The following is a 26,813-nucleotide window of genomic DNA, read 5'->3' as shown; positions in this document are numbered from 1 at the left end:
TGTCCAGGCATCTGCTCTCTCTGTTGGCACTCTAAGCATCTCCAAATGTCTGCAACTCTGTCGGCTCTGAAGCAACTATTCTCCAAGTGTCCGAGCTTCCTCCAAAATGTTTCTTTTTTTTTTTAAAGAACTCTAGTAAACTACTTAAGACCCACTTTGAATGGACAGAGTCACATCTTCACCTAATCAAAAGGTGACACTCTCAACCAGGTGAGTCACATCTCCATGGAAACATGGAGTTTCCACCCTAAACAATAGGTCTGCCGCCACAAGATTGGATTAGGAAAGAAAACTGGCTTTTCTGGGGTATAACAACTTCAAACCACCACAGAAGAAGTCAGAAGACAGGAGCTCTGAAGCAGCTCAGACCCAGATGTTTGGAGATACAGAAAGGAATCACCCTGGGGAAAGCCGTTTGAACCCAGAATCTGGAGAGAAGGCCACCAGACATCATCGTGTGCCTTTCCATGTGACAGAGAAAGCCAGAGGAAAGCCAGCTGCCTTTCCTCTAAGGAACTATAAATTTGTAACTAAGTAAGTCCCCTTTATAAAAGCCAGTCCAGAAAAAAAAAAGCCAATCCATTTCTGGTATATTGCATTCCAGCAGCATTAGCAAACTAAAATACATAAAACAGAACATCATTCAACAGTAAGAAGGAAAAAAGTCCCGAAGCATATGACAACATGAATGAACCTTGAGGATATTACACTAAGCAAAATAAGTCAGACACAAAAGGACAAATATTGTATGATCTCAACTGATATGAACTAACTATAACATGTAAATTCATAGACATAATGTATAGAATACATGTTATCAGGATACAGAATGAGGCTAAAGAATGGGGAGCAGTTGCTTAATATGTGCACTATGTTTGAGATTGAATTTAAATATTTGGAAATAGATAGAGGTAATGGTAGCACATTATTGTGAGAATAATTAACAGCACTGAATAGTGCATGCATGTGGTGGAAAGGGGAAGTTTAGAGTCATGTATGTCACCAGAAGGAAAGCTGGGGGATAAAACATGGGAATGTACAACACAGTGAATGCCTTGGTGGGCAATCATTATGATTAACTGTGCAAATAAAAAAAGTTCTTTCATAGGCTAGAACAAATGTATGACATTACTATAAGGAATTAATAATAAGGGGTATATGGGGGAAAACTGTAGCTATTACAAACTATGGATTATAGTTAACAGAAAATATTTTAATATTCTTTCATGAACAGTAACAAATGGTACCATACCAATACTATGAAGGGACAAGGGGTATGGGAAGATGTGAGTTTCTTTTTTATTTTCATTTCTTTTCTGGAGTAATGAAAATGTTCTAAAATTGATTATGGGGATGTATGCACAACTGTGTCATGATATCGTGAGTCAGTGATTGTATACTTCAGATGGTTTGTATGGTGTGTGACTATATTGCAATAAAACTGCATTAAGGGTACGAGGGTAGCTCAGTGGCAGAATTCCCGCCTGCCATGGCCAGAGACCTGGGCTTGAGTCCCGGTGCCTGCCCATGCAAAAAAACAAAACAAAACAAAAAAAACTGCATTAAGAAAAAACCAAGGCTTACACTATTCTCAACCAACTGGATTGAAAAATAAATTGTTTATATATATACACACACACACACAATATCACCTTATTTCAAGTTTCATTTGTCTTAACATGGTATGGTAGAAAGGACACTGGGCTCGAGGCTAAAAAATCTGAGTTCTGCTCCTGGTTCCCCACTTAATGATCCTGAATAGGTTATCTGAGCCAAACTGTCCTCTGTGAAATGGGCTTAACTACTGCCCTGTCCAGTTCACAGAGCTCATTTTGAGACTCAAATCAGGTAACACTGGAAGGAACGTAGACACTGGAAATACTTTTGCAAGTGTAATGAAATGGTATCATGACCTAATGCTTGTAGGAGGTCCTACGAACACAGGGACTGAGCCTCAACTGGCCCTCCTCTCCCCACCTACCTGAGCATCTGCACATGAACGGGCTACATTTGACATATAGGAGCTTTTACCTCTCATGTGCTTTAAGAATGTGACAGATTTCGAATATTTTCATTGTAAACTTTTCTTCGTTGAACATAGCAAAGCATCCTTTCTTTTTATCGCCCAGAAAAAAAGATCCAGTAGTCTTTGGCAAAACAACTGTCTAATGTGACTTATTCTCACATCATGACCCTGAATGTGGCTAGAACTCCTCGTATTTGGCCTCAGATCTCTGACGGCCAGCAGCCTATGCATATCCTTGCTCCTCCTCTTCATTCTTGGCTCCCCATTTAATTCCTTAACACCGATCCACACAAGAACAACTAAGTCCACATAAGGACTCTGAATATATTTAAATTCTGCAAGACTTCTGCAAATAAGATCTCATTCCCCGGAAGTACCAGTATGATCTGGTCTCCTAAGTAATGAGGGAGCTTTTATATTTTTAGTTTTCTTCCCATACAACAAACACTATTAATAACAATCTTTCTCCAGAGATGATATGGATTAGACCAAATAGGAAGTTACCATGGCTACTGTAGTGTTATTTTTGTTACAGAAGCAGCATACATGGTCAAGAACTGAAGCTTTATTTCCACTTTGCTACCAGACAATCAATCACAATTTAATTTTTGAAACTCTAATTGCAATGAAAACTAATTAACAGTGGCAAGACCTGAAACCCCTAATTAAAGGGGAAGTCAATAAAGCAATGTGGTGTTATTATCGGGGCAACAGGGACAGGATGAGGTACTAAGCAAAAGCTGATTTCTTTCCCAGGTAGTCAGCTAAACAAAGCAAGATAAGGAAACTCATCTTTTTTTTTTTTTTAGAAATCATTCCATTCTACAAGGAAACTCATCTTGAGGGTGCAGTTAGGAAATCCTACTTTGGAAATGCAGGCTTCAATTTCTAGCGAGCAGGTCAGGTCTTCTTTCTGTGCTACAAAAACAGCAGCAAATGGGCAGGGTGGGAATCCCAGGTAGAAAGAAGGATGGTTCTACCAAGTCAACCACCAAGTGTGGCCATGGTGGGGGCTGCCGCTGGCGGGCCAAGGAATGGGATGAGAAGGGATAAATTGAAGTACAACTGGTTCAGACCAACCCAATACACTGATGTGGCTCTTTCTGGGCAGGCCTTAAGAGGCTATAACTATAGAGGGACGGCGGGCCCCAACAGAATCTCAGACCCCAATAGTCATGGCTGTTGTCTCTCAGAGAAAACATACCAAATGCTGAGTTGCACTTTTCCATAGTAGCAGAAGTTTGCTTACAGGAGGATTTCTATTAGCATGAAAACCTACTGCCAATCCCTGAAATGCACAATTCCTTTGGGACCTCGTGGTCTTTCTGACAGCTTTAAAATACTCTTAATGGCATGACTTCATCTGACCTACACTAGAAGGATCCATATTTAGGCCAGAAACCACATGGTCCTTGCATCACCTCACTGGGCTCCAGGAGATAAAGGGGGTCTTAAGTCAGAGAGGAAACAACTGATGATTAATCACTCATCTTCCTCCAAATTTCTCGACAAACAGACAAAAATGAACATTGCCAAATGGTTAAAAAGCCATTCTGAAAATGACCAGGGGTCGTAAAATCTGAGAAAGCCCATCCTCTTCTCATTCTGCATGTATTTTCCTGCCAAGGTGGATCTTTCTTCCTTTAAAATGCAGTTCCCATGAGAGGTTTTTCAAAAACAGCTCTATCAAAAGAATGAAGCAGAACATCATAACTCTACTGTAGCTTTCTCAATGGCAGTGAACAAATCAGTCCCTCAGAAAAGGGAGCTCTGCTATTGGGATGGGAAGAATTTCTTGAGAGCTCTCTAATTCCCAGTTCCCATAAATCAGTGAGGTCCACTTTCACACGGGGGATGACAGGATTTTTCCAAGGCAGACAAGCCTCTAGATCAGTGACAGCTTGTATGATTCTTAATTCTTAGTGTGCCACACGTGGGCAACATAGAACACAGGACTCACCTTAGATTAGTCAAATGAGACCCTCAGAACACTTTCATCAAAATAAATATTGCATCGTCATATTACACAAAACCTTTGGCATTGGCACTTACAACAAAGGCTAAAATGGGAGCAGTAAAGAAAAGTTTCTGAAGCCTGAAACGTATTAGAATCTGATTAGATGTGAAAGGAGGTATTTTTTGTATTTCTTTACACAATATACAATAACGACAATAATGGGTGACCAGGTCAAGCAGAAGAGTAGCAACCATCTCACATCCAATATGAACAAGAGACAGAGACAAAAAGAAATACAGCTCCATCTTGTTGAGATATCTTAGTATAAAATTTCAATCCAAATAGACTGAAAATATCCTGGGGGGAAAATCCAGAGCTATTTTGTCTCAAAACACAGCCCTGAGCCTTGCCACTCGGTTCTGCTTAGAGGGGAGGTGCACCACTTACGAAGATCCATCAGTCCAAGAAAGTATCTCGGTTTTTACAGCCAAGCTGCAAACTTTTCTTCTAATGTCCTTTAGAAAGTTAAAGCTTTCAGAGCCCAAAAAAAGAATTATGAATGCATCTTATCTTAAAACCACACCTACCTTCACTCCAAAGAAAGACTTGCGGTGATAAAAGCAGCACAGAGCTGCAGAGAGGGTATGGAGAGCACTGCATTCCTTAGGCATCTTTCTGTCTTCCGTCCTCAGGACCACACTTTCTTTAGAGTAAAAGGAAAGGGGTGCCTTGGACATTAGCGTGCCAGTACTGCCGCAGCCATGGTGCTGTGCCTGCCCCACAGTTGCTGGCCTGAGGAGTGAGCCGGCTCCTTTCTCCCAAGCCAGTCAGGGACTTTTCCCCTCAGCTGAAGCCAATACGATCCACTCACTCAATTCTGGCAGGCTGGTGACCAGCCTGCCATGCACACAGTGCCAGAAATTCTCATGTGACCAGTCTTGCTTTCTGATGAAATTCTAACCCCACTTAGAAGAGGCTCTGGGCTTCACTATCGCCTCAATTTAGAGACCCCAGCAGAAATCATTAACCACCTCCCACCCCAGGCAGCCTTTCTTAGGACTGAGCCGCACATTGCAATCTGTTCTGGTGGCTTTGTTGGTTTGCTTGTTACCCCAGCACGTAAGGGTTTAAAGAAGCAGGGCAAGTTATACACATCACACCACCTTGTCATGAGACAGAGACTTCTTTGAGAAAAGGAGGTGGCCTAAAGTGATCAAGGAGTGACTTTCTCCTGAGAGTAATCATAGACGTCCTCAGAAACGCAGGCTCCTGGGTTTCTTAGGATCCCTGTCCCCACTCTCCCACACCTACCTCCATAGCTGTTTGTTTTTAATTTGGATGCTCCTGGCAGCCAGTTTGCAACAGATAAGGCTGGCACAGTCATCCCTATTGGCAAAGCAATATTGTCTTTGGGTGTTTAATTAGCAAGTCTGTCAGCAAACACCCTGAGCCCCTATGCCCTCCCCACCTGCCCGTGCAGTCTGTTGGGAGGTGGGGATGGGAGATAGGCTGTGTACCCTTTACTGACCCAACCCTACTAGTCCCACTCCCCTCGCCCTTACCTTAAATTCTTCACTGTAATAATCTATCTTCACTTAATTACCCACTCTGCCTAACCCAGATTCAGCACACAAACCTTCAGTCCAAGGTAGACAAGCATGGCCAGACATCCCTGTGGGAAGAGGCCTTTACCCCTACCAAGATCCTAATACCACTTTTAGGAGAAGGTAATTGCTTTTCTTCATTTATTCCAGTTACAGTGAATTTTCAAAGATTCTTCTTTTTTTTTTAATCAAACCCAGATTTTTGCCTGTAGATTTTCCTTTCCAACAGTTCCAAATATTAACTTTCTGTGGCTTCAGCCACACAGAAATGGAATGTGTCCTGAAGCTTTCTAAAACTTCACACAGGCAGAAACTTGTAATGGGAAGAAACAGAACCTATTCAGTTCAGAAAAGAACAACACGAGATGAGGCATGAGGGAAGTATGAGAACTATCCAGAGGGATTCGTGTCAACGCCTTAGAGACCTCGGCCTTTGGACTAGGTCAAGTCTGCCTTTAAAAACAAGGAATTGTTTATTCAATGACCAGTGAACAGCTTCTGGGTTGGGATGAGGGGTTTGGGGAGACACAGATTTTACCCCTCTGGTAAGCTCAGCCTAATAAACACGTTGAAAGTGGGGATGAAGTTTCAAAGGGTCTTTCACCATAGCAACAACCAGGGAGAGGCTGGCTTCCTTTTCCCTCACTGCTTCTCTCCCACCTAAATTCATGATTCTGGAGATCGGATTTGGAATCCTGGATCATTACCCGAGAAGCTGGAAGCAAACACCAAAGGTGATAGATGTCAAAGGGTTCTGAGTTGGAGCGGCCCATGAAGAACAGTTGTTGGGTCAGTACTGTCCTCCACGGTCCATGAGCTGCATCCGTGGAACCGTTTTCTCTCTTTTTTTGCCCTTACTTCCAGTCGCTGAGGTTCAAAGGGCAAGCCCACATGAGCAGCCAGACCAATGGTCCTGGCAACGCTGTGGGATTGACTAATCAAGCAGACCAATAGCTACTCCATTTTCACCTGCTATTCCTCTTTAATAAGAAATAGCAAACTCCACTGGGCCAAAAAACTCCGAGTCTAGAAAAGCATCATTACAAACCCAGTAAATGAAGGGAAGGATCTTATTAAATCCTGCACAGAAACTCATTGAGATTAATTAGTCAACAGGTCCTGAATTCCTGATACCATTCCCCTGGAAAGTGTGAATGGAATGTATTTCTGAAAGCAAAAAACGAAAATAATGCAGGCACGTAAATTACACAGCATTATGGAGTCAAGGACTTCATTACCAGGGTAAGGGTAAAACAAAAGACACCCGGGTCAATGGTGAATCACAGCTCTTCTGACGGAGGTTTTCTTTCCCTGTTTATTTCTAAGAAATATCTCCTAAATGCACAAAGGATTTGCTCCATCAGGATTAAAGAATGGGCTAATCTTATTAGGTAACTGTTTCTTAAGTACCTTTTATTTTTGTTCCATGTTAAAAAAAAAAAAAAATCTGAAGCAGCACTCAAAGGTTTTAATCAATTTTCTTTCAAAATGGTCAAGGAGAGAGACTAAATAATGCGTTGTTATTTCAACTAAAGATGATAATTGCATGAATTCACAAAGTGCCCTTCACTGACTCGTAATGCTTTTAGCTGTATCCTACCCACACTGATCAGTTCCACCACATTCTCCCCACAATTATTATTCTATCCTAGTTACAAAGAAACAGAGGACCAGAACAGCTTGCTCCTCTGCAGGGAGCAATCAAAGGAAGGACAGGGTCTCGAGCCTCCAACAGCAGAATCCAGTATCTGATCACATGGAAGCACGAGCACGCTGCTGGCCCAAAGAAGAGATTTTGACATTTTATAATTAAACCTCTTAATCACACAACCCCTGGGGCAGCAGGTCACTTTCTAGTGGTTTGGTATGTATGATTTTGGAACAATCAAATTTGGATCCAGGGGTTCCTAAATATCAGGCCCCTCTGGGGACAGGGCTGGGTATCTGGTCCTGCCAGGGTGCTCTCTAGCGCGCCCCGCCCCCACCCCCCTCCAGCCACTTGAGAGGTTTGCTCCTCCACGCCAAGGGAATACCTGTGAAAAAGGCAGCCAGCTTGACCCTTGAAGGAGCCCATAAACTCAGGTCAAGTGTTGCCCACTCTGCCTGCAGAGAGGGTTAAAGCATGCTGGTTTTTCCTTGGGCAGCCCTAATTCTAACCCCACCTATTTAGTAACCATGGAAACAGGAGCTGCTGGTCAGTCATATTCAACAGACACATACTTCTTGAGAGAAGCAGAGGAAGCATACAGAGTCCCCACCAGAAAAGCAGGTGCACAGTGAAGTAGACTACTTGGTTTGCCATTGTATGAAGAATGGGGGACCAGGGAGGAAGACGGATATGCCTGCAAAATACCTGCTTTTCATGGCTTCAGAGCAATTGGAAAAACTATGCTCCCTACACCCCTATTTTCCCTCACCACAGCCATCCCAGGAACCAGGCATCCAGTCTTACATGCCCTGAAGCAGTATCAGTCATTATCAAGCAGCCCTGCAGACAACGACATTGCCTACAGTGGCAGGCTTTGAAGCTGAGGTGCTGGTCCAAGGATGCAAGCTCTGCCTGGTCCCTGCCCACAGCAGACTCGGAATACCAGTCAGGGAGTGAGTACCAGCCACCATGGTCAAAACAAGGCTCAACTTCTCATCACAACCACTGAGATTCTACACACACCAGAAAGATTAATGCTTCCTTGCTTTTTGCCTCTACTCAACTAGCAATCTTACCCTCATTAAACAAAGACAGCTTCAGTTTGCTAGAGAGCAAGGCAGATGATGCCAACTCCATCTCTCTTGGTGTCCTAGGAAGTAGGGAAAGATGAACTTGGTATCTGAACTTGGCCAGTTCAGCACCAGCCTGGAGTTACAGGGAGGCCTTAAATGTCAAGGATATCCTCTGTAGGTCCAGTGTCTTGAAGAGCAGAGTGGCAAGTGCCTGGAGAGGAAAAGGGGGCAAGGTTGTCACTAACCCTGCTGCCCTAATCTTCCTTCAGGCACCTGCCCTGACTGTGCATGATTCTGAAAACAATGAACCAGGGGGCAAGTGAGAAAGCTCGTGTCTCACAGTGCTTACCTCATATAGAAAGCAACAGGGCTTGAGGAAGAGAAGCTGAGAAACCAGAAAGAAAGGAGGAGAAAGGATTGGGGGAAGCAGCTGATCTCCTCTTCAACAACACTTAGCAACTACAGAAGCTGCCAATGACAGTTCAATACCTTTTCTATCTGCAAATACAGTTTATTTGTTGCTCTAAAAGGGAAGGCAAACTGGACTCAATGGGAAGAAAACAGGAAATGCTAGCCTGATTCTCTGGTGCTTCATGTAGTGTTGTGAACAAGACATTTGCTGGTGAACACAAAGAGAGCATTTAGACTGTCTGCTGTACACATCTCAGTCTGACAGTTTTGTCCGATTCCTCAAGGGAATGAAAGAGTACGGCTGTTAAATGGTCTCTGTCTGGAAGGGGTATTGATCTGCCCAGCACACAAGCAGAGAGATTATGTATGGTATTTACAAACAGATTTCTCCCTGATGGGCCTTATAACCCCCCCTACAAATTTCTGTTTCTCCCTACAACCTCCAGATGGGTTCCTAGGCCAGATAAGCCCCAAAACCCAGAGGGCCCAACCTCTCCAGAACATGAATTAGGTCCATCCCCCATCCCATATTATCGACAGCCCTTTCCAACATGCAAACGTTAGAATGAGCATAGCCCAAATACCCCTAAAGAGTGGGAGAAAGATCAAAGGAGAAGGTGGAGTTATAACAGAAGACAGAATTTAACAAATGAGTAAGACTGCTGCATCATTATATTGATATTTCTTTTAGTTTCCAGTGACTTCCAGCAGCCAGAAGGAAAAACCTAAAATTGTGGAACTGTAATCCATACCAAACTCTGAAATCTGTTCTATAGCTAGCTGTTGCAGTGTGCTTTGAAATTCATTGCTTTTGTGTATATATGTTATTTTAACTATAAAAAATATTTCTGTTTCTCTAACTGGTTCTCAAAATTGATTAACTGTGAGACTTCTGGAAAGATGGCCTACTAGAGCAGCTTGAGATTAGCCCTGCTCCACAGAAAAGTTACAGAAGGGACAGAAGTGTGACTGAGGCAGCAATTCAGGAGTGAGGCTAACCTGGGAGAACCTTCTGCACCACATGTGGCAGCCCTGGTTGCAGAGGGCAAGGCCCTGAGAGGCAGAGGGCTGGAAACTGGCATGGAGGTACAGAGCAGCAGAGCCCATGGGAGTGCACGGATGGGTACACGGAACTAGGAAGTAAGCCAGGCCACATTCCTCGGGTGCATTACCCTCAGACCGGCGCAGCCCCACGACCAGCGATTTACCCCACACCCCAAGCACCTGAACCCCCAAACCCGCTCCCATTCCCCACGTTCAAGGCACCCTCACCCCACCAGCCCCCAGTGCACGCACCTGCCCTCCATCCCAAGTGCAGCCCAACCCACCTCCCCTGCAACCCTCCTAAGCACAACCTTCCCCTCCCTGTTCCCTGCAGGCTGTTACCAGTGCATAAAGGCTGCGGGCACTAAGCTCCATACCTAGGCTACCCCTGCCCCCCACCCCCCACCCCCACCTACAGTGTCGCACAGCCTCACCCCACCCTCCCTGAGCTCAGCGCATCCGTTTACGGCACTCCCAGGCCCATGATGCGCACGGGGCCCCAATCACATCATTCAGCTCTGGGAATTGCAAGTTACAGCAGTCCTGGAACTGCGCATGCTCACAGCCCTCAGCCTCACTTCCCAGGTCTGAGAAAGTGCCGACCTGCACAGCTGGTTCACATCAGCCCCTAATACACGAAGACTTAATGCCATCTGCTGCCACAGCTGTATGCATGTACACAAAGGGCTCCATGCCTAAGACCAGTGCACACCAGGATTACATCTCCCAAACTGGTGTACCCACACAGCTACATCCTCCCTGGCCACTGGGCACCCATGTTCACAAGCATCAGCGTAACATCCCCAACCTGAAATACCTGCCCTAAAACAAATCACTGTACTGACTGCTCCACTCCATACCCTGCTCCCTGCTGCACAACCATCCCACAAACACAAGGCCTTAGACTACTGAAAGAAATAACTCCCAAAGTAAATCAATCAAGATATCTACATGCGACGAAGACAGCAAAAGATCACTAAGTACATCACAACGCAAGCAGATACAGCCCTGCCTGTTGGAGAAGCCATAAAATATCACCAACATGGCTGCCATGGCTGATGCAAGGCAACACAAAATGGCTGACCTTAAATCTGCCCTCTGCCCTAGCAACAATGGTGACCAATCCCAGAAATCTGCCCTCCGCCCTAGCAACAACGGTGACCAATCCCAGAAATCTGCCCTCCACCCTAGCAACAACAGTGACCAATCCCAGCCTGACATGTGTCCCTGCATGCTCCCAGCCTATATACACCCGTGCACTTCCTCAATAAAGTGGACGTCTCCCACTCATCCCTGAGGGTTGTCTCCTGAGTTGTGTGCTGTGTGCTATGTGTGTGACTGACTCAGTACGGCCACTTACCCCCAGCCATCAGCTAACCAGCCATCAGTTACCCAACACCTGCCAAATGACCAAATTAAAACACCTGAGGAGACACAGATGTTGGAACTACCAAAGATGTTCATACAATTCTACTTAATAAAATAAGTGGGCTAGAAAATGACATAAAGGTGATCAAGAAGACAGCAGAAGAGCACAAAAAGGAATTTGAAAGAATAAATAGAATAACAGCAGAAATCACAGAGATTAAAGACTCTGTTGACCAAATAAAAAACATGCTGGAGGCACACAGCATCAGATTTGAAGGGACAGAAGAAAGAACAAATGATATAAAGGGCAGGACAACTGACTTTGAAGACTTAAAACAGCAAATGGCAAAAAAAGATGGAAAAAATTCAGTAGGAACTCAGGGAAATGATAGACAAAACAAAGTGCACAAATATGAGAATCACTGGCTTCCTAAAGGAGAAGAGAGGAGGGAAGTGCTAGGAAGACTGGTTGAGGATATAATGGGGGAAAACTTTCAAACCCTCATAAAGAACATAAATATACAAGTCAAAGAAACCCAAAGAACTCCAAACAGAATAAATCCAAATAGGCCTTCCCCAAGGCACATACTAATCAATCTGTCAGATGTTGAAGAGAAGCAGAAAATCCTGAAAGTGCCCAGCAAAAAACAATCTACTACATACAAGGGAAATCAAATAAGATTAAGTTCTGACTACTCAACTAGCACCCTGGAGGCAAGAAGGCAGTGGTATGATATATTCAAGATCCTGAAAGAGAAAGACTTCCAGCCAAGAATTTTGTACCCAGCCAAACTGTCCTTTTAAATTGAGGGAGAGATGAAAGCTTTCACAAACAAAGAAGTCCTGAAAGAATTTGTCAACAAGAGACTGGTCCTACAAGAAATACTAAAAGGAGCTCTGCTGGCTGAAAAAAACAGACAGGAGAGGGCGGTCTGGAGGAAGGCACAGAATTGAAGAGTACCACTAAGGGTAATTTAAAGAATACAAAGAGTAAGAGGGAAAAGAATATACAGATATGTCAAATAAAATAAAATAAAAAGATAATGCCTTTTCAGTAATAACTTTGAATGTTAATGGACTAAAGCAGACTTCAATACACTACTCTCCTCTATAGGTAGAACAACCAAACAGAAGATCAATAAGGAAATAGAGAAGTTAAATAACTTGATAAATGAATTAGACCTAACAGAAATGTATAGGTCATTGCACCCCAAGGCACAAGGTTATACATTCTTCTCTAGTGCTCAAGGAAAATTCTCCAGGATAGATCATATGCTGCAGCACAAAACAGGTCTTCATAAATTTAAAAATATTGAAATCATTCAAAAATATTGAAATTATAAATTTAAAAATATTGAAATTATTCAAATTATTATTCTCTGATCACAGTGGGATGAAGCTGGATCTCAATAACCACCAAAAAATGACAACATTCACAAATCTATGGAGATTAAATAACACACTATTAAACAACCAGTGGGCCAAAGAAAAAATTGCTAGAGAAATCAGCAACCATCTGGAGATGAATGAAAATGAGAATACAACTTATCAGAACTTACGGGATATGGCAAAGGCTGTGCTGTGAGGGAAATTTATTGCCCTAAAAGAATATATTAAAAAACAAGAAATGATTCCCAGTGCCTGCCAATGCAAAAACAAAACAAAACAAAACCAAGAAAGAGCAAAAATTGAGGACTTAACAGCACACTTGGAAGAACTTGAGAATGATCAGCAAACTAACTCCAAAGCAAATAGGAGAAGAGAAATAGCAATGACTGAAGCAGAGATATATGAATGGGAGAACAAAAGAACAATAAAAAGAATCAATAAAACCAAAAGTTGGTTCTTTGAGAAAATCAATAAAATTGATGGGCCACTAGCAAAACTGACAAAGAAAAAAAGAGAGAGGATGCAAATAAACAAAATCAGAAATGAGAAGGGGTGCATTTACCACAGACCCTGAAGAAATAAAAGAAATCATAACGATACTATGAACAACTATACACCAACAAACTAGACAACTTAGATAAAATCGACAACTTCCTGGGGACACACAAACAAGCTACACTGACTCAGGAAGAAATAGAAGATCCCAACAAACCAATCACAAGGAAAGAGATTCAATCAGTCAACCAAAATCTTCCTACAAATAAAAGCCCAGGGCCAGATGGCTTCACAGGGGAATTTTATCAAACATTCCAGAAAGAACTAACATGAATCCTGCTCAAACATTTCCAAAAAATTCAGGAAAAAGGAACTCTACCTAATTCATTTTATGATGCTAATATCATTTTAATACCAAAACCTGGTAAAATTGCTATAAGAAAGGAAAACTACAGGCCAATCTCCCTAATGAATTTAGATGCAAAAATTCTCAATAAAATTTTAGCAAATTGAATCCAACAGCACATTACAAGAATTATACACCATGACCAAGTGGGGTTAATACCAGGAATGCAAGTATGGTTCAACACAAGAAAATCAATTAATGTAATATAGTACATTAATACATTAAAAGGGAAAAATCACATGATCATCTCGATTGATGCTGAAAAAGCATCTGACAAAATTCAGCATCTTTTTCTGATAAAAACACTCCAAAAGATAGGAATCAAAGGTAACTACCTCAATATGATAAAGGGAATATCATATGAAAAATCAATAGCCAGCATCATACTCAATGGAGAGAGACTGAAAGCTTTCCTCTTAATCAGGACCAGGACAAGGATGCCCACTGTCTTCACTATTATTCAACATTGTGCTAGAAGTTCTAGCTAGGACAATCAGGCAGGACATAGAAATGAAAGGCATCCAAATTGGAAAGGCAGAAGTAAAACTCTCATTATTTGCAGATGATATGATACTATACTTGGAAGATTCTAAGAACTCTATAGCAAAGTTTCTTGAGCTAAAAAAAAAAAAATTCATCAAGGTGGCAGGATATAAAATCAACAGATGAGTAGAACATATGGAATAAAAATAAATAATAGGGGAAACAAATGTTAAAATAAATTTAGTTTGAAATGCTAGTGATCAATGAAAGGGAGGGGTAAGGGGCATGGTATGTATAAATTTTTTTCTGTTTTCTTTTTATTTCTTTTTCTGAATATGCAAATGTTCCAAGAAATGATCATGATGATGAATATGCAAAAATCAGTAGCATTTCTATACACAACCAATGAGTTAGTTGAGGAGTCAGTTAAGGAAAAACTTCCATTCAAAATAGCAACTAAAAGAATCAAATACTTAGGAATGAACTTAACTAGGGATGTAAAGGACTTGTACATGGAAAACTACATAACATTGCTAAAAGAAATCAAAAAGAGGGGGAAAATTCAACTTCCCAAGTTGAATTCTTGATATTCTCACAAGCAGTATGGACAACCAAAACTATAGGCTGAGTCCCCAGTCTTGGAGGTTGTTCATATGAAACTTAACCCCACAGAGGATAGGTTAAGCCTACTTAAAATTAGGCCTAAGAGTCACCCCCCAAGAGAGCCTCTTTTGTTGCTCAGATGTGGCCTCTCTCTCCAGCCAACACAACAAGCAAACCCACCACCCTCCCCCATTTACGTGGAACATGACTTCCAGGGGTGTGGACCTTCCTGGCAATGTGGGACAGAAATCCTAGAATGAGCTGAGACTCACCATCAAGAGATTGAGAAAATCCCTAGAATGAGCTGAGACTCAGCATCAAGGGATTGAGAAAACCTTCTCAACCAAAAGGGGGAAGAGTGAAATGAGACAAAATAAAGTGTCAATGGCTGAGAGATTCCAAACAGGGTCGAGAGGTTATCCTGGAGGTTATTCTTACACATTAAGTAGATGTCACCTTGTTATTCAAGATGTAATGGAGTGGCTGGAGGAAACTGCCTGAAAATGTGGAGCTGTGTTCCAGTAGCCATGTTTCTTGAAGATGATTGTATAATGATATAGTTTTCACAATTTGACTGTGTGGTTGTGAAAACCTTGTGTCTGCTGCTCCTTTTATCTACCTTGTCAACAGACGAGTAGAACATATGGAATAAAAATAAATAATAGGGGGAACAAATGTTAAAATAAATTTAGTTTGAAATGATAGTGATCAATGAAAGGGAGGGATAAGGGGTATGGTATGTACAGATTTTTTTCTGTTTTCTTTTTATTTCTTTTTCTGAATAGATGCAAATGTTCCAAGAAATGATCATGATGATGAATATGCAACTATGTGATGATATTGTTAATTACTGATTATATATGCAGAAAGGAATGATCAAAAGTTAAGAATGTTGCGTTTGTTTGGTGTTTTCTGGTATTTAAAAAAAATTTAAAAATTTAAAAAAAATAAAATAAAATAACTTTAAAAAAAAAGAAAAATCAAATGAGATGTAAATAGTGTAAAGACATTCCCAGCTCATGGATAGGAAGGTTAAATATAGTTAAGATGTCAATTATCCCCAAATTGCTCTACAGATTCAACACAGTACCAATCAAAATTCCAACAAGCTACTTTGAAGATTTGGAAAAGCTAGCTACCAACTTCATCTGGAAGGGAAAGAGACCCAGAATAGCTAAAAGCATCCTAAAAAAGAACAAAGTGGGAGGATTAACACTCTCTGACTTTAAAACCTATTATAAAGCCACAGTGGTCAAAACAGCATGGTACTGGCACAAATATATAAGCATTGATCAATAGAATCGAATCAAAAGTGCAGAAATAGAATACCACATCTATGGTCAACTGACTTTTGACAAGGACCCTCTGAACTAGGACAAAATAGTCTTTTCAATAATTGGGCATGGAAGAACTGGATATCAATAGCCAAGAGAATGAAAGAGGACCCCATCTTACACCCTACACAAAAATTAACTCAAAGTGGATCAAACACCTAAACATAAGAACTAGCACCATAAAGCTTCTAGAAGAAAATGTATGGAAATATCTTCAAGACCTAGTAATAGGAGGTGGCTTCCTAAATTTTACACCCAAAGCAAAAGCAACAAAAGAAAAAACAGATAAATGGGAACTCCTCAAAATCAAATGCTTCTGTGCCTCAAAAGACTTCATCAAAAAGGTGAAGAGACCTTCTATGAAGCCAACATCACCCTCATACCAAAACCAGGCAAAGATATTACAAAAAAAGAAAACTACAGACCAATCTCTCTAATGAATATAGATGCAAAAATCCTCAATAAAATTCTAGCAAATCGTATCCAACAACACATTAAAAGAATTATACATCATGACCAAGTAGGATTCATCCCAGGTATGCAAGGATGGTTCAACATAAGAAAATCAATTAATGTAATACACCATATCAACAAATCAAAGCAGAAAAATCACATGATCATCTCAATTGATGCAGAGAAGGCATTTGACAAGATTCAACATCCTTTCCTGTTGAAAACACTTCAAAGGATAGGAATACAAGGGAACTTTAAAGTGATAGAGGGAATATATGAAGAACCCACAGCTAATATCATCCTCAATGGGGAAAAATTGAAAACTTTCCCCCTAAGATCAGGAACAAGACAAGGATGTCCACTATCACCACTATTATTCAACATTGTGTTGGAGGTTCTAGCCAGAGCAATTAGACAAGAAAAAGAAATACAAGGCATCAAAATTGGAAAGGAAGAAGTAAAACTATCACTGTTTGCAGACGATATGATACTATACGTCAAAAACCCGGAAAAATTCACAACAAAACTACTAGAGCTAATAAATGAGTACAGCAAAGTAGCAGGTTACAAGATCAACATTCAAAAATCTGTAGCATTTCTATACACTAGTAATGAACAAGCTGAGGGGGAAATCAAGAAACGAATCCCATTTACAATCGCAACTAAAAGAATAAAATACCTAGGAATAAATTTAACTAAAGAGACAAAAGACCTATATAAAGAAAACTACAAAAAACTGCTAAAAGAAATCACAGAAGACCTAAATAGATGGAAGGGCATACCGTGTTCATGGACTGGAAGACTGAATATAGTTAAGATGTCAATCCTACCTAAATTGATTTACAGATTCAGTGCAATACCAATCAAAATCCCAACAACTTATTTTTCAGAAATAGAAAAACCAATAAGCAAATTTATCTGGAAGGGCAGGGTGCCCCGAATTGCTAAAAACATCTTGAGGAAAAAAAACGAAGCTGGAGGTCTCGCGCTGCCAGACTTTAAGGCATATTATGAAGCCACAGTGGTCAAAACAGCATGGTATTGGCATAAAGATAGATATATCGACCAATGGAATCGAATAGAGTGCTCAGATATAGACCCTCTCATCTATGGACATTTGATCTTTGATAAGGCAGTCAAGCCAACTCACCTGGGACAGAACAGTGTCTTCAATAACTGGTGCCTAGAGAACTGGATATCCATATGCAAAAGAATGAAAGAAGACCCATATCTCACACCCTATACAAAATTTAACTCAAAATGGATCAAAGATCTAAACATTAGGTCTAAGACCATAAAACAGTTAGAGGAAAATGTAGGGAGATATCTTATGAATCTTACAATTGGAGGCGGTTTTATGGACCTTAAACCTAAAGCAAGAGCACTGAAGAAGGAAATAAATAAATGGGAGCTCCTCAAAATTAAACACTTTTGTGCATCAAAGAACTTCATTAAGAAAGTAGAAAGACAGCCTACACAATGGGAGATATTATTTGAAAATGACATATCAGATAAAGGTCTAGTATCCAGAATTTATAAAGAGATTGTTCAACTCAACAACAAAAAGACAGCCAACCCAATTACAAAGTGGGAAAAAGACTTGAACAGACACCTACCAGAAGAGGAAATACAAATGGCCAAAAGGCACATGAAGAGATGCTCAATGTCCCTGGCCATTAGAGAAATGCAAATCAAAACCACAATGAGATATCATCTCACACCTACCAGAATGGCCATTATCAACAAAACAGAAAATGACAAGGGCTGGAGTGGATGCGGAGAAAGAGGCACACTTATCCACTGTTGGTGGGAATGTCAAATGATGCAACCACTGTGGAAGGCAGTTTGGCGGTTCCTCAAAAAGCTGAATATAGAATTGCCATACGACCCAGCAATACCATTGCTAGGTATCTACTCAAAGGACTTAAGGGCAAAGACACAAACGGACATTTGCACACCAATGTTTATAGCAGCGTTATTTACAATTGCAAAGAGATGGAAACAGCCAAAATCTCCATCAACAGAAGAGTGGCTAAACAAACTGTGGTATATACATACGATGGAATATTATGCAGCTTTAAGACAGGATAAACTTACGAAGCATGTAATAACATGGATGGACCTAGAGAACATTATGCTGAGTGAGTCCAGCCAAAAACTAAAGGACAAATACTGTATGGTCCCACTGATGTGAACGGACATTCGAGAATCAACTTGGAATACGTCATTGGTAACAGAGTCCAGCAGGAGTTAGAAACAGGGTAAGATAATGGGTAATTGGAGCTGAAGGGATACAGACTGTGCAACAGGACTAGATACAAAAACTCAAAAATGGACAGCACAATAATACCTAATTGTAAAGTAATCATGTTAAAACACTGAATGAAGCTGCATCTGAGCTATAGGTTTTTGTTTGTTTGTTTGTTTGTTTGTTTTACTATTATTATTACTTTTATTTCTTTTCTCTATATTAACATTCTATATCTTTTTCTGTTGTGTTGCTAGTTCTTCTAAACCGATGCAAATGTACTAAGAAACGATGATCATGCAGCTATGTGATGATGTTAAGAATTACTGATTGCATATGTAGAAAAAAAAAAAAGGTGAAGAGACAGCCAACTCAATGGGAGAAAATATTTGGACATCACATATTGGACAAAGGTTTGATTTCCTGTATATACAAAGAAATCAGACAACTCAACAACAAAAGAACCAACAACCCAATTATAAAATGGTCTAAAGATATAATAGGCATTTCTCTGAAGAGCAAATACAGATGGCTCAAAAGCACATGAAGAGATGCTCATTTTCATTGGCTATAAGGGAAATGCAGATCAAGCCTACAATAAGATACCACCTCATACCTGTAAGAATGGCTGTTATTAAACAAACAGGAAAGTATAAATGTTGGAGAGGATGTGGAGAAGCTGGGACACTTATGCACTGCTGGTGGGAATGTATGATGGTGCAGCCACTATGGAAAGCTGTTTGGCGGTTACTTAAGAAACTAAATTTTGAGTTGCCCTATGACCCAGCAATAGCACTACTTGGTATATACCCAGAGGAGCTAAAAGCAACGACACAAATGGACATTTGCACACCGATATTCATAGCAGCATTATTCACAATCGCCAAAAGATGGAAACAAACCAAATGCCCATCAACAGAAAAGTGGATCAACAAAATGTGATATATACATACGCTGGAATATAATGCAGCCGTAAGACAAAATGACATCCTGAAGCACATGACAAAATGGATGAGCATTGAGGACATAATGCTGAGTGAAATGAGCCAGACACAAAAGGACAGATACTGTATGATTCCACTTTATGACCAGCATAAAGGCATAATCAGAGGCTTATAATACAGAATATAGGGGGCTTAGAGATACATAGAAGCTAGAGATGGGTGAACCGTTAGCTAATGAGACTGAACTCCAATGTAAGGGAATAGATAGGAGCGAAGGTGATTCTCTAGTGGGTCTATAAGTAAAGATGAACAAGATTGAAAGGGGTTGTATAGACCTATGCGTCTCATTGATTAACACTAGAAATATGAATTAGTTCTTGCAAGACTTACTTCAAAGATATGATTCTTATATAAAGAGTGCTTAAGTCCAGGGTACAGGGGGAAAAGTGCTATTGCATGCTATGAGCTATGTTCAAAAGGAAACCATCAGCACTACCACAACAACAGCAGAGGTAAATAATGGGGGGAGGGACAAGAATTAAGAGGAGGTTTAGATTTCCTATTTGGTGAGGGTGTGTTTATTGGTTTTCTTTCTCTTGGTAACAATGAAATTATCTAAAATTGAGAATGTTAATGGACTGTGGATTTTGGGCCTTCTACATGATGCCCGACAAATGCAGTTGGCTCAAGGATGCACTGATGGAGAAGTAGATTGGCGAACAATAGTGTATACTTATGAACTAAGGTTGTGCTGCTACAAAATGGAACACAGTCATGAGGCATGTAACGATGTGAATGAACATGTGGGACATTTGGTGAGACAAAATAAGCCAGAAACAAAAGAACAACAATGGTATGGTCACCTTTAGAAAATGCTTATAAGAAAACAGGGGCCTAGACTGTAAGCTTTTAGAGAAGCTACATTAAGTCTGGAGCAGTGATTACTATTTCTGGATTTTGAGAGAAATTTTTTTTTTTTGCATGGGCAGGCACCAGCAAGCGGCTGTTTTTTTACATGTAACCTGATATTTAGAGATTTGAATGAAGCCAAACCGGTTGGGGTTAAAGTAGTTCAGAACATATGGGTAAGGAAGACAGTACCTGTATTTTAGAACCACACACTCTTTGAGACCAATGGAAGAAAAATTTATCTGATCTGGAATTGAAATTTTCTGTACTGCATAATCTAATACAACCTATCTGTATAGCTCATTTGAACAACTGAAACACAGGGAGCCCAGAATAAGAAAGAGGTCCTTTAATCCTGTATAGATTATTGTAATGCCTGGAAACATCCTAGAGTATATTAAGCAGATAATCAAAAAGTATAGGCAAAGTCCCCTGAGGGAGAGGAGAATGAATATGGAAGTATCAAACCTTACCATCAGGGAATCCCTTGATACTATGTCAAACTTTAGGACACCCAAATCAATAGGCCATGCGCTCGATCATGAAGCTTATTCTTTTGAAGCTTATGTAGACAGCGAAGAAGCTTAGACTACCTATAGGCATGCCTAAGAGTTACTTCTGGAGGACCTCTTTTGTTGTTCAGATGTGGCCTCAGTCTCTCTAAGCCCAACTCTTCAAGTGAAATCGTTGCCCTCCCTCCTATATGGGACATGACATCCAGGGGTGAAAGTTTCCCTGGTGACGTGGAAGAGGGCTTCCAGGGATGAATCCAGACCTGTCACCAGAGATCAACAATTCCATCCTGACCAAAAGGGGAAAACAAAGGTAATAAAGTATCAGTGGCAGAGAGAGTTCAAATACAGCAGAAAGGCTACTGTGGGGGTTGCTCTTACACAACCTTCAGCTAGACCTTGCTACCTATCATAATGTGCCAACCCCCAACCAGGACCACTCCAGCCAATCCTAAAGAACACCCAGGGCAATATATTAGATTCCACAAGTGTTCCAGGCACTAGAGTAACTTGCCAGAAACCTACAACCTCCAGATGGGTCCCTGGTACAGATAAGTCCTGAAACCTAGCCCAGCCTCTCCAGAATATTAGATAGTTCCATATCCCTACCCCATATTAGTGACAGACCCTTCCAATAACAAAAATTTAGAATTGCCATAGCCCAAACACTCCTAAAGAGAGGGATGGAAAGATCAAAGGTGATGGTGGAGTTATACATGGAAGACAGGATTTAAGAAATGAATATGAATGCTGAATCATTAAATTGATATTTCTTTTAGTCTCCAGTATTTTAGAGCAGCTAGAAGTAAAAACCTGAAATTGTGGAGTAGCTAGAAGGGAAAATATGAGAGAATCGTATGGTAGCCCATGAAAAACTCTGGGATCTGTTCTTGTAACCACTTGTTGAAGAGTGCTTTGAAAACTATTCCTTTTTTATTTCTCTGCTTTGTATATATGTTACACTATACAATAAAAAAAGTTTAAAAAAAAAAACATATTCCAATCTGTCAAAAAGCAGGCTCAGACCTGCTGGTGATATCAACATTCTTTGAGAGTCCATGAAACCAATGGACACTCTTATCAGAACAAAAGGAACATATTTATAATGTTTCTCAAATAATTTCAGGGGGTTCCTGTATCTCTGGCACTCCATCCACACACCTCTAAGAGTCTTGCCTAACCAAGATAATTGCCACCTACCTCCCAAAGTTTTTTTTTTTTATTAATTAAAAAAAATTAACAAAACATTTAGAAATCATTCCATTCTACATGTACAATCAGTAATTCTTAATATCATCACATAGTTGCATATTCATCATTTCTTAGTACATTTGCATCGATTTAGAAAAAGAAATAAAAAAACAACAGAATAAGAATTAAACGATAATAGAGAGAAAAAAAAAACCTATACCTCACATGCAGCTTCATTCAATGTTTTAACATAATTGCATTACAATTAGGTAGTATTGTGCTGTCCATTTCTGAGTTTTTATAGCCAGTCCTGTTGCACAGTCTGTATCCCTTCAGCTCCAATTACCTCTTCTCTTTTCTTTTTTTTTTTAATTAACGGAAAAAATGAAATTAACCCAACATTTAGAAATCATACTATTCTACATATGCAATCAGTAATTCTTAACATCATCACATAGCTGCATGATCATCGTTTCTTAGTACATTTGCATCGGTTTAGAAGAACTAGCAACACAACCGAAAAAGATATAGAATGTTAATATAGAGAAAAAAATAAAAGTAATAATAGTAAAAACAAAACAAACAAAACAAACAAAACAAAACAAAAACCTATAGCTCAGATGCAGCTTCATTCAGTGTTTTAACATGATTACTTTACAATTAGGTATTATTGTGCTGTCCATTTTTGAGTTTTTGTATCTAGTCCTGTTGCACAGTCTGTATCCCTTCAGCTCCAATTGCCCATCATCTTACCCTGTTTCTACCTCCTGCTGGACTCTGTTACCAATGACATATTCCAAATTTATTCTCGAATGTCCGTTCACATCAGTGGGACCATACGGTATTTGTCCTTTAGTTTTTGGCTGGACTCACTCAGCATAATGTTCTCTAGGTCCATCCATGTTATTACATGCTTCATAAGTTTATCCTGTCTTAAAGCTGCATAATATTCCATCGTATGTATATACCACAGTTTGTTTAGCCACTCTTCTGTTGATGGAGATTTTGGCTGTTTCCATCTCTTTGCAATTGTAAATAACGCTGCTATAAACATTGGTGTGCAAATGTCCGTTTGTGTCTTTGCCCTTAAGTCCTCTGAGTAGATTCCCAGCAATGGTATTGCTGGGTCGTATGGCAATTCTATATTCAGCTTTTTGAGGAACCGCCAAACTGCCTTCCACAGTGGTTGCACCATTTGACATTCCCACCAACAATGGATAAGTGTGCCTCTTTCTCCACATCCTCTCCAGCACTTGTCATTTTCTGTTTTGTTGATAATGGCCATTCTGGTGGGTGTGAGATGATATCTCATTGTGGTTTTGATTTGCATTTCTCTAATGGCCAGGGACATTGAGCATCTCTTCATGTGCCTTTTGGCCATTTGTATTTCCTCTTCTGGTAGGTGTCTGTTCAAGTCTTTTTCTCATTTTGTAATTGGGTTGGCTGTCTTTTTGTTGTTGAGTTGAACAATCTCTTTATAAATTCTGGATACTAGACCTTTATCTGATATGTCATTTCCAAATATTGTCTCCCATTGTGTAGGCTGTCTTTCTACTTTCTTAATGAAGTTCTTTGATGCACAAAAGTGTTTAATTTTGAGGAGCTCCCATTTATTTATTTCCTTCTTCAGTGCTCTTGCTTTAGGTTTAAGGTCCATAAAACCGCCTCCAATTGTAAGATTCATAAGATATCTCCCTACATTTTCCTCTAACTGTTTTATGGTTTTAGACCTAATGTTTAGATCTTTGATCCATTTTGAGTTAACTTTTGTATAGGGTGTGAGACATGGGTCTTCTTTCATTCTTTTGCATATGGATATCCAGTTCTCTAGGCACCATTTATTGAAGAGACTGTTCTGTCCCAGGTGAGTTGGCTTGACTGCCTTATCAAAGATCAAATGTCCATAGATGAGAGGGTCTATATCTGAGCACTCTATTCGATTCCATTGGTCGATATATCTATCTTTATGCCAATACCATGCTGTTTTGACCACTGTGACTTCATAATATGCCTTAAAGTCAGGCAGTCGTTTTTTTTCCTCAAGATGTTTTTAGCAATTTGGGGCACCCTGCCCTTCCAGATAAATTTGCTTATTGGTTTTTCTATTTCTGAAAAATAAGTTGTTGGGATTTTGATTGGTATTGCATTGAATCTGTAAATCAATTTAGGTAGGATTGACATCTTAACTATATTTAGTCTTCCAATCCATGAACACGGTATGCCCTTCCATCTATTTAGGTCTTCTGTGATTTCTTTGAACAGTTTTTTTTAGTTTTCTTTATATAGGTTTTTTGTCTCTTTAGTTAAATTTATTCCTAGGTATTTTATTCTTTTAGTTGCAATTGTAAATGGGATTCGTTTCTTGATTTCCCCCTCAGCTTGTCATTGCTAGTGTATAGAAATGCTACAGATTTTTGAATGTTGATCTTGTAACCTGCTACTTTGCTGTACTCATTTATTAGCTCTAGTAGTTTTGTTGTGGATTTTTCCGGGTTTTCGACATATAGTATCGTATCGTCTGCAAACAGTGATAGTTTTACTTCTTCCTTTCCTATTTTGATGCCTTGTATTTCTTTTTCTTGTCTAATTGCTCTGGCTAGAACCTCCAACACAATGTTGAATAATAGTGGTGATAGTGGACATCCTTGTCTTGTTCCTGATCTTAGGGGGAAAGTTTTCAATTTTTCCCCATTGAGGATGATATTAGCTGTGGGTTTTTCATATATTCCCTCTATCACTTTAAAGTTCCCTTGTATTCCTATCCTTTGAAGTGTTTTCAACAGGAAAGGATGTTGAATCTTGTCAAATGCCTTCTCTGCATCAATTGAGATGATCATGTGATTTTTCTGCTTTGATTTGTTGATATGGTGTATTACATTAATTGATTTTCTTATGTTGAACCATCCTTGCATACCTGGGATGAATCCTACTTGGTCATGATGTATAATTCTTTTAATGTGTTGTTGGATACGATTTGCTAGAATTTTATTGAGGATTTTTGCATCTATATTCATTAGAGAGATTGGTCTGTAGTTTTCTTTTTTTGTAATATCTTTGCCTGGTTTTGGTATGAGGGTGATGTTGGCTTCATAGAATGTATTAGGTAGTTTTCCCTCCACTTCGATTTTTTTGAAGAGTTTGAGGAGAGTTGGTACTAATTCTTTCTGGAATGTTTGATAGAATTCACATGTGAAGCCATCTGGTCCTGGACTTTTCTTTTTAGGAAGCTTTTGAATGACTGATTCAATTTCTTTACTTGTGATTGGTTTGTTGAGGTCATCTATATCTTCTTGAGTCAAAGTTGGTTGTTCATGTCTTTCCAGGAACCCATCCATTTCCTCTAAATTGTTGTATTTATTAGCGTAAAGTTGTTCATAGTATCCTGTTATTACCTCCTTTATTTCTGTGAGGTCAGTAGTTATGTCTCCTCTTCCATTTCTGATCCTATTTATTTGCATCCTCTCTCTTCTTCTTTTGTCAATCTTGCTAAGGGCCCGTCAATCTTATTGATTTTCTCATAGAACCAACTTCTGGCCTTATTGATTTTCTCTATTGTTTTCAATTTCATTTATTTCTGCTCTGATCTTTGTTATTTCTTTCCTTTTGCTTGCTTTGGGATTAGTTTGCTGTTCTTTCTCCAGTTCTTCCAAATGGATAGATAATTCCTGAATTTTTGCCTTTTCTTCTTTTCTGATATAGGCATTTAGGGCAATAAATTTCCCTCTTAGCACTGCCTTTGCTGCGTCCCATAAGTTTTGATATGTTGTGTTTTCATTTTCATTCGCCTCGAGGTATTTGCTAATTTCTCTAGCAATTTCTTCTTTGACCCACTCGTTGTTTAGGAGTGTATTGTTGAGCCTCCACGTATTTGTGAATTTTCTGGCACTCCGCCTATTATTGATTTCCAACTTCATTCCTTTTGATCCGAGAAAGTGTTGTGTATGATTTCAATCTTTTTAAATTTGTTAAGACTTGCTTTGTGACCCAGCATATGGTCTATCTTTGAGAATGATCCATGAGCACTTGAGAAAAAGGTGTATCCTGCTGTTGTGAGATGTAATGTCCTATAAATGTCTGTTAAGTCTAGCTCCTTTATAGTAATATTCAGATTCTCTATTTCTTTATTGATCCTCTGTCTAGATGTTCTGTCCATTGATGAGAGTGGTGAATTGAAGTCTCCAACTATTATGGTATATGAGTCTATTTCCCTTTTCAGTGTTTGCAGTGTATTCCTCACATATTTTGGGGCATTCTGGTTTGGTGCGTAGATATTTATGATTGTTATGTCTTCTTGTTTAATTGTTTCTTTTATTAGTATATAGTGTCCTTCTTTGTCTCTTTTAACTGCTTTACACTTGAAGTCTAATTTGTTGGATATTAGTGTAGCCACTCCTGCTCTTTTCTGGTTGTTATTTGCATGAAATATCTTTTCCCAACCTTTCACTTTCAACCTGTTTATCTTTGGGTCTAAGATGTGTTTCCCCTGTTTTTCAATCCATTCTGCCAGTCTATGTCTTTTGATTGGGGAATTCAGTCCATTAACATTTAGAGTTATTACTGTTTGGATAATATTTTCCTCTACCATTTTGCCTTTTGTATTATATGTATCATATCTGACTTTCCTTCTTTTCTACACTCTTCTCCATACCTCTCTCTTCTGTCTTTTTGTACCTGACTCTAGTGCTCCCTTTAGTATTTCTTGCAGAGCTGGTCTC

General features: G+C 39.7%; 1 protein-coding gene across 7 annotated transcripts in view; it reads right to left on the bottom strand.

Annotated features, from left to right (window-relative positions):
• Positions 1-26,813, bottom strand: part of BCAR3 (BCAR3 adaptor protein, NSP family member) — a 218,767-nt gene that overhangs the window by 54,909 nt on the left and 137,045 nt on the right. Inside the window, exon 1 of one of the 7 annotated variants that reach the window (XM_077120232.1) lies at positions 4,571-9,920. The exons of the other annotated variants lie outside the window; for them this stretch is intronic. Coding sequence (XP_076976347.1) covers positions 4,571-4,720 — 150 coding nt within the window. The 5' untranslated portion in view covers positions 4,721-9,920. Of the gene's footprint in view, positions 1-4,570; positions 9,921-26,813 lie in introns of those variants that run through there. 7 annotated transcript variants of the gene reach the window in all.

This window comes from Tamandua tetradactyla, chromosome 11, assembly GCF_023851605.1.
Source record: "Tamandua tetradactyla isolate mTamTet1 chromosome 11, mTamTet1.pri, whole genome shotgun sequence".
Classification (NCBI taxonomy): Eukaryota; Metazoa; Chordata; class Mammalia; order Pilosa; family Myrmecophagidae; genus Tamandua; species Tamandua tetradactyla.
The sequence above is the reverse complement of the archived record's forward strand: the minus strand, read 5'-3'. Positions and strand labels throughout refer to the sequence as shown.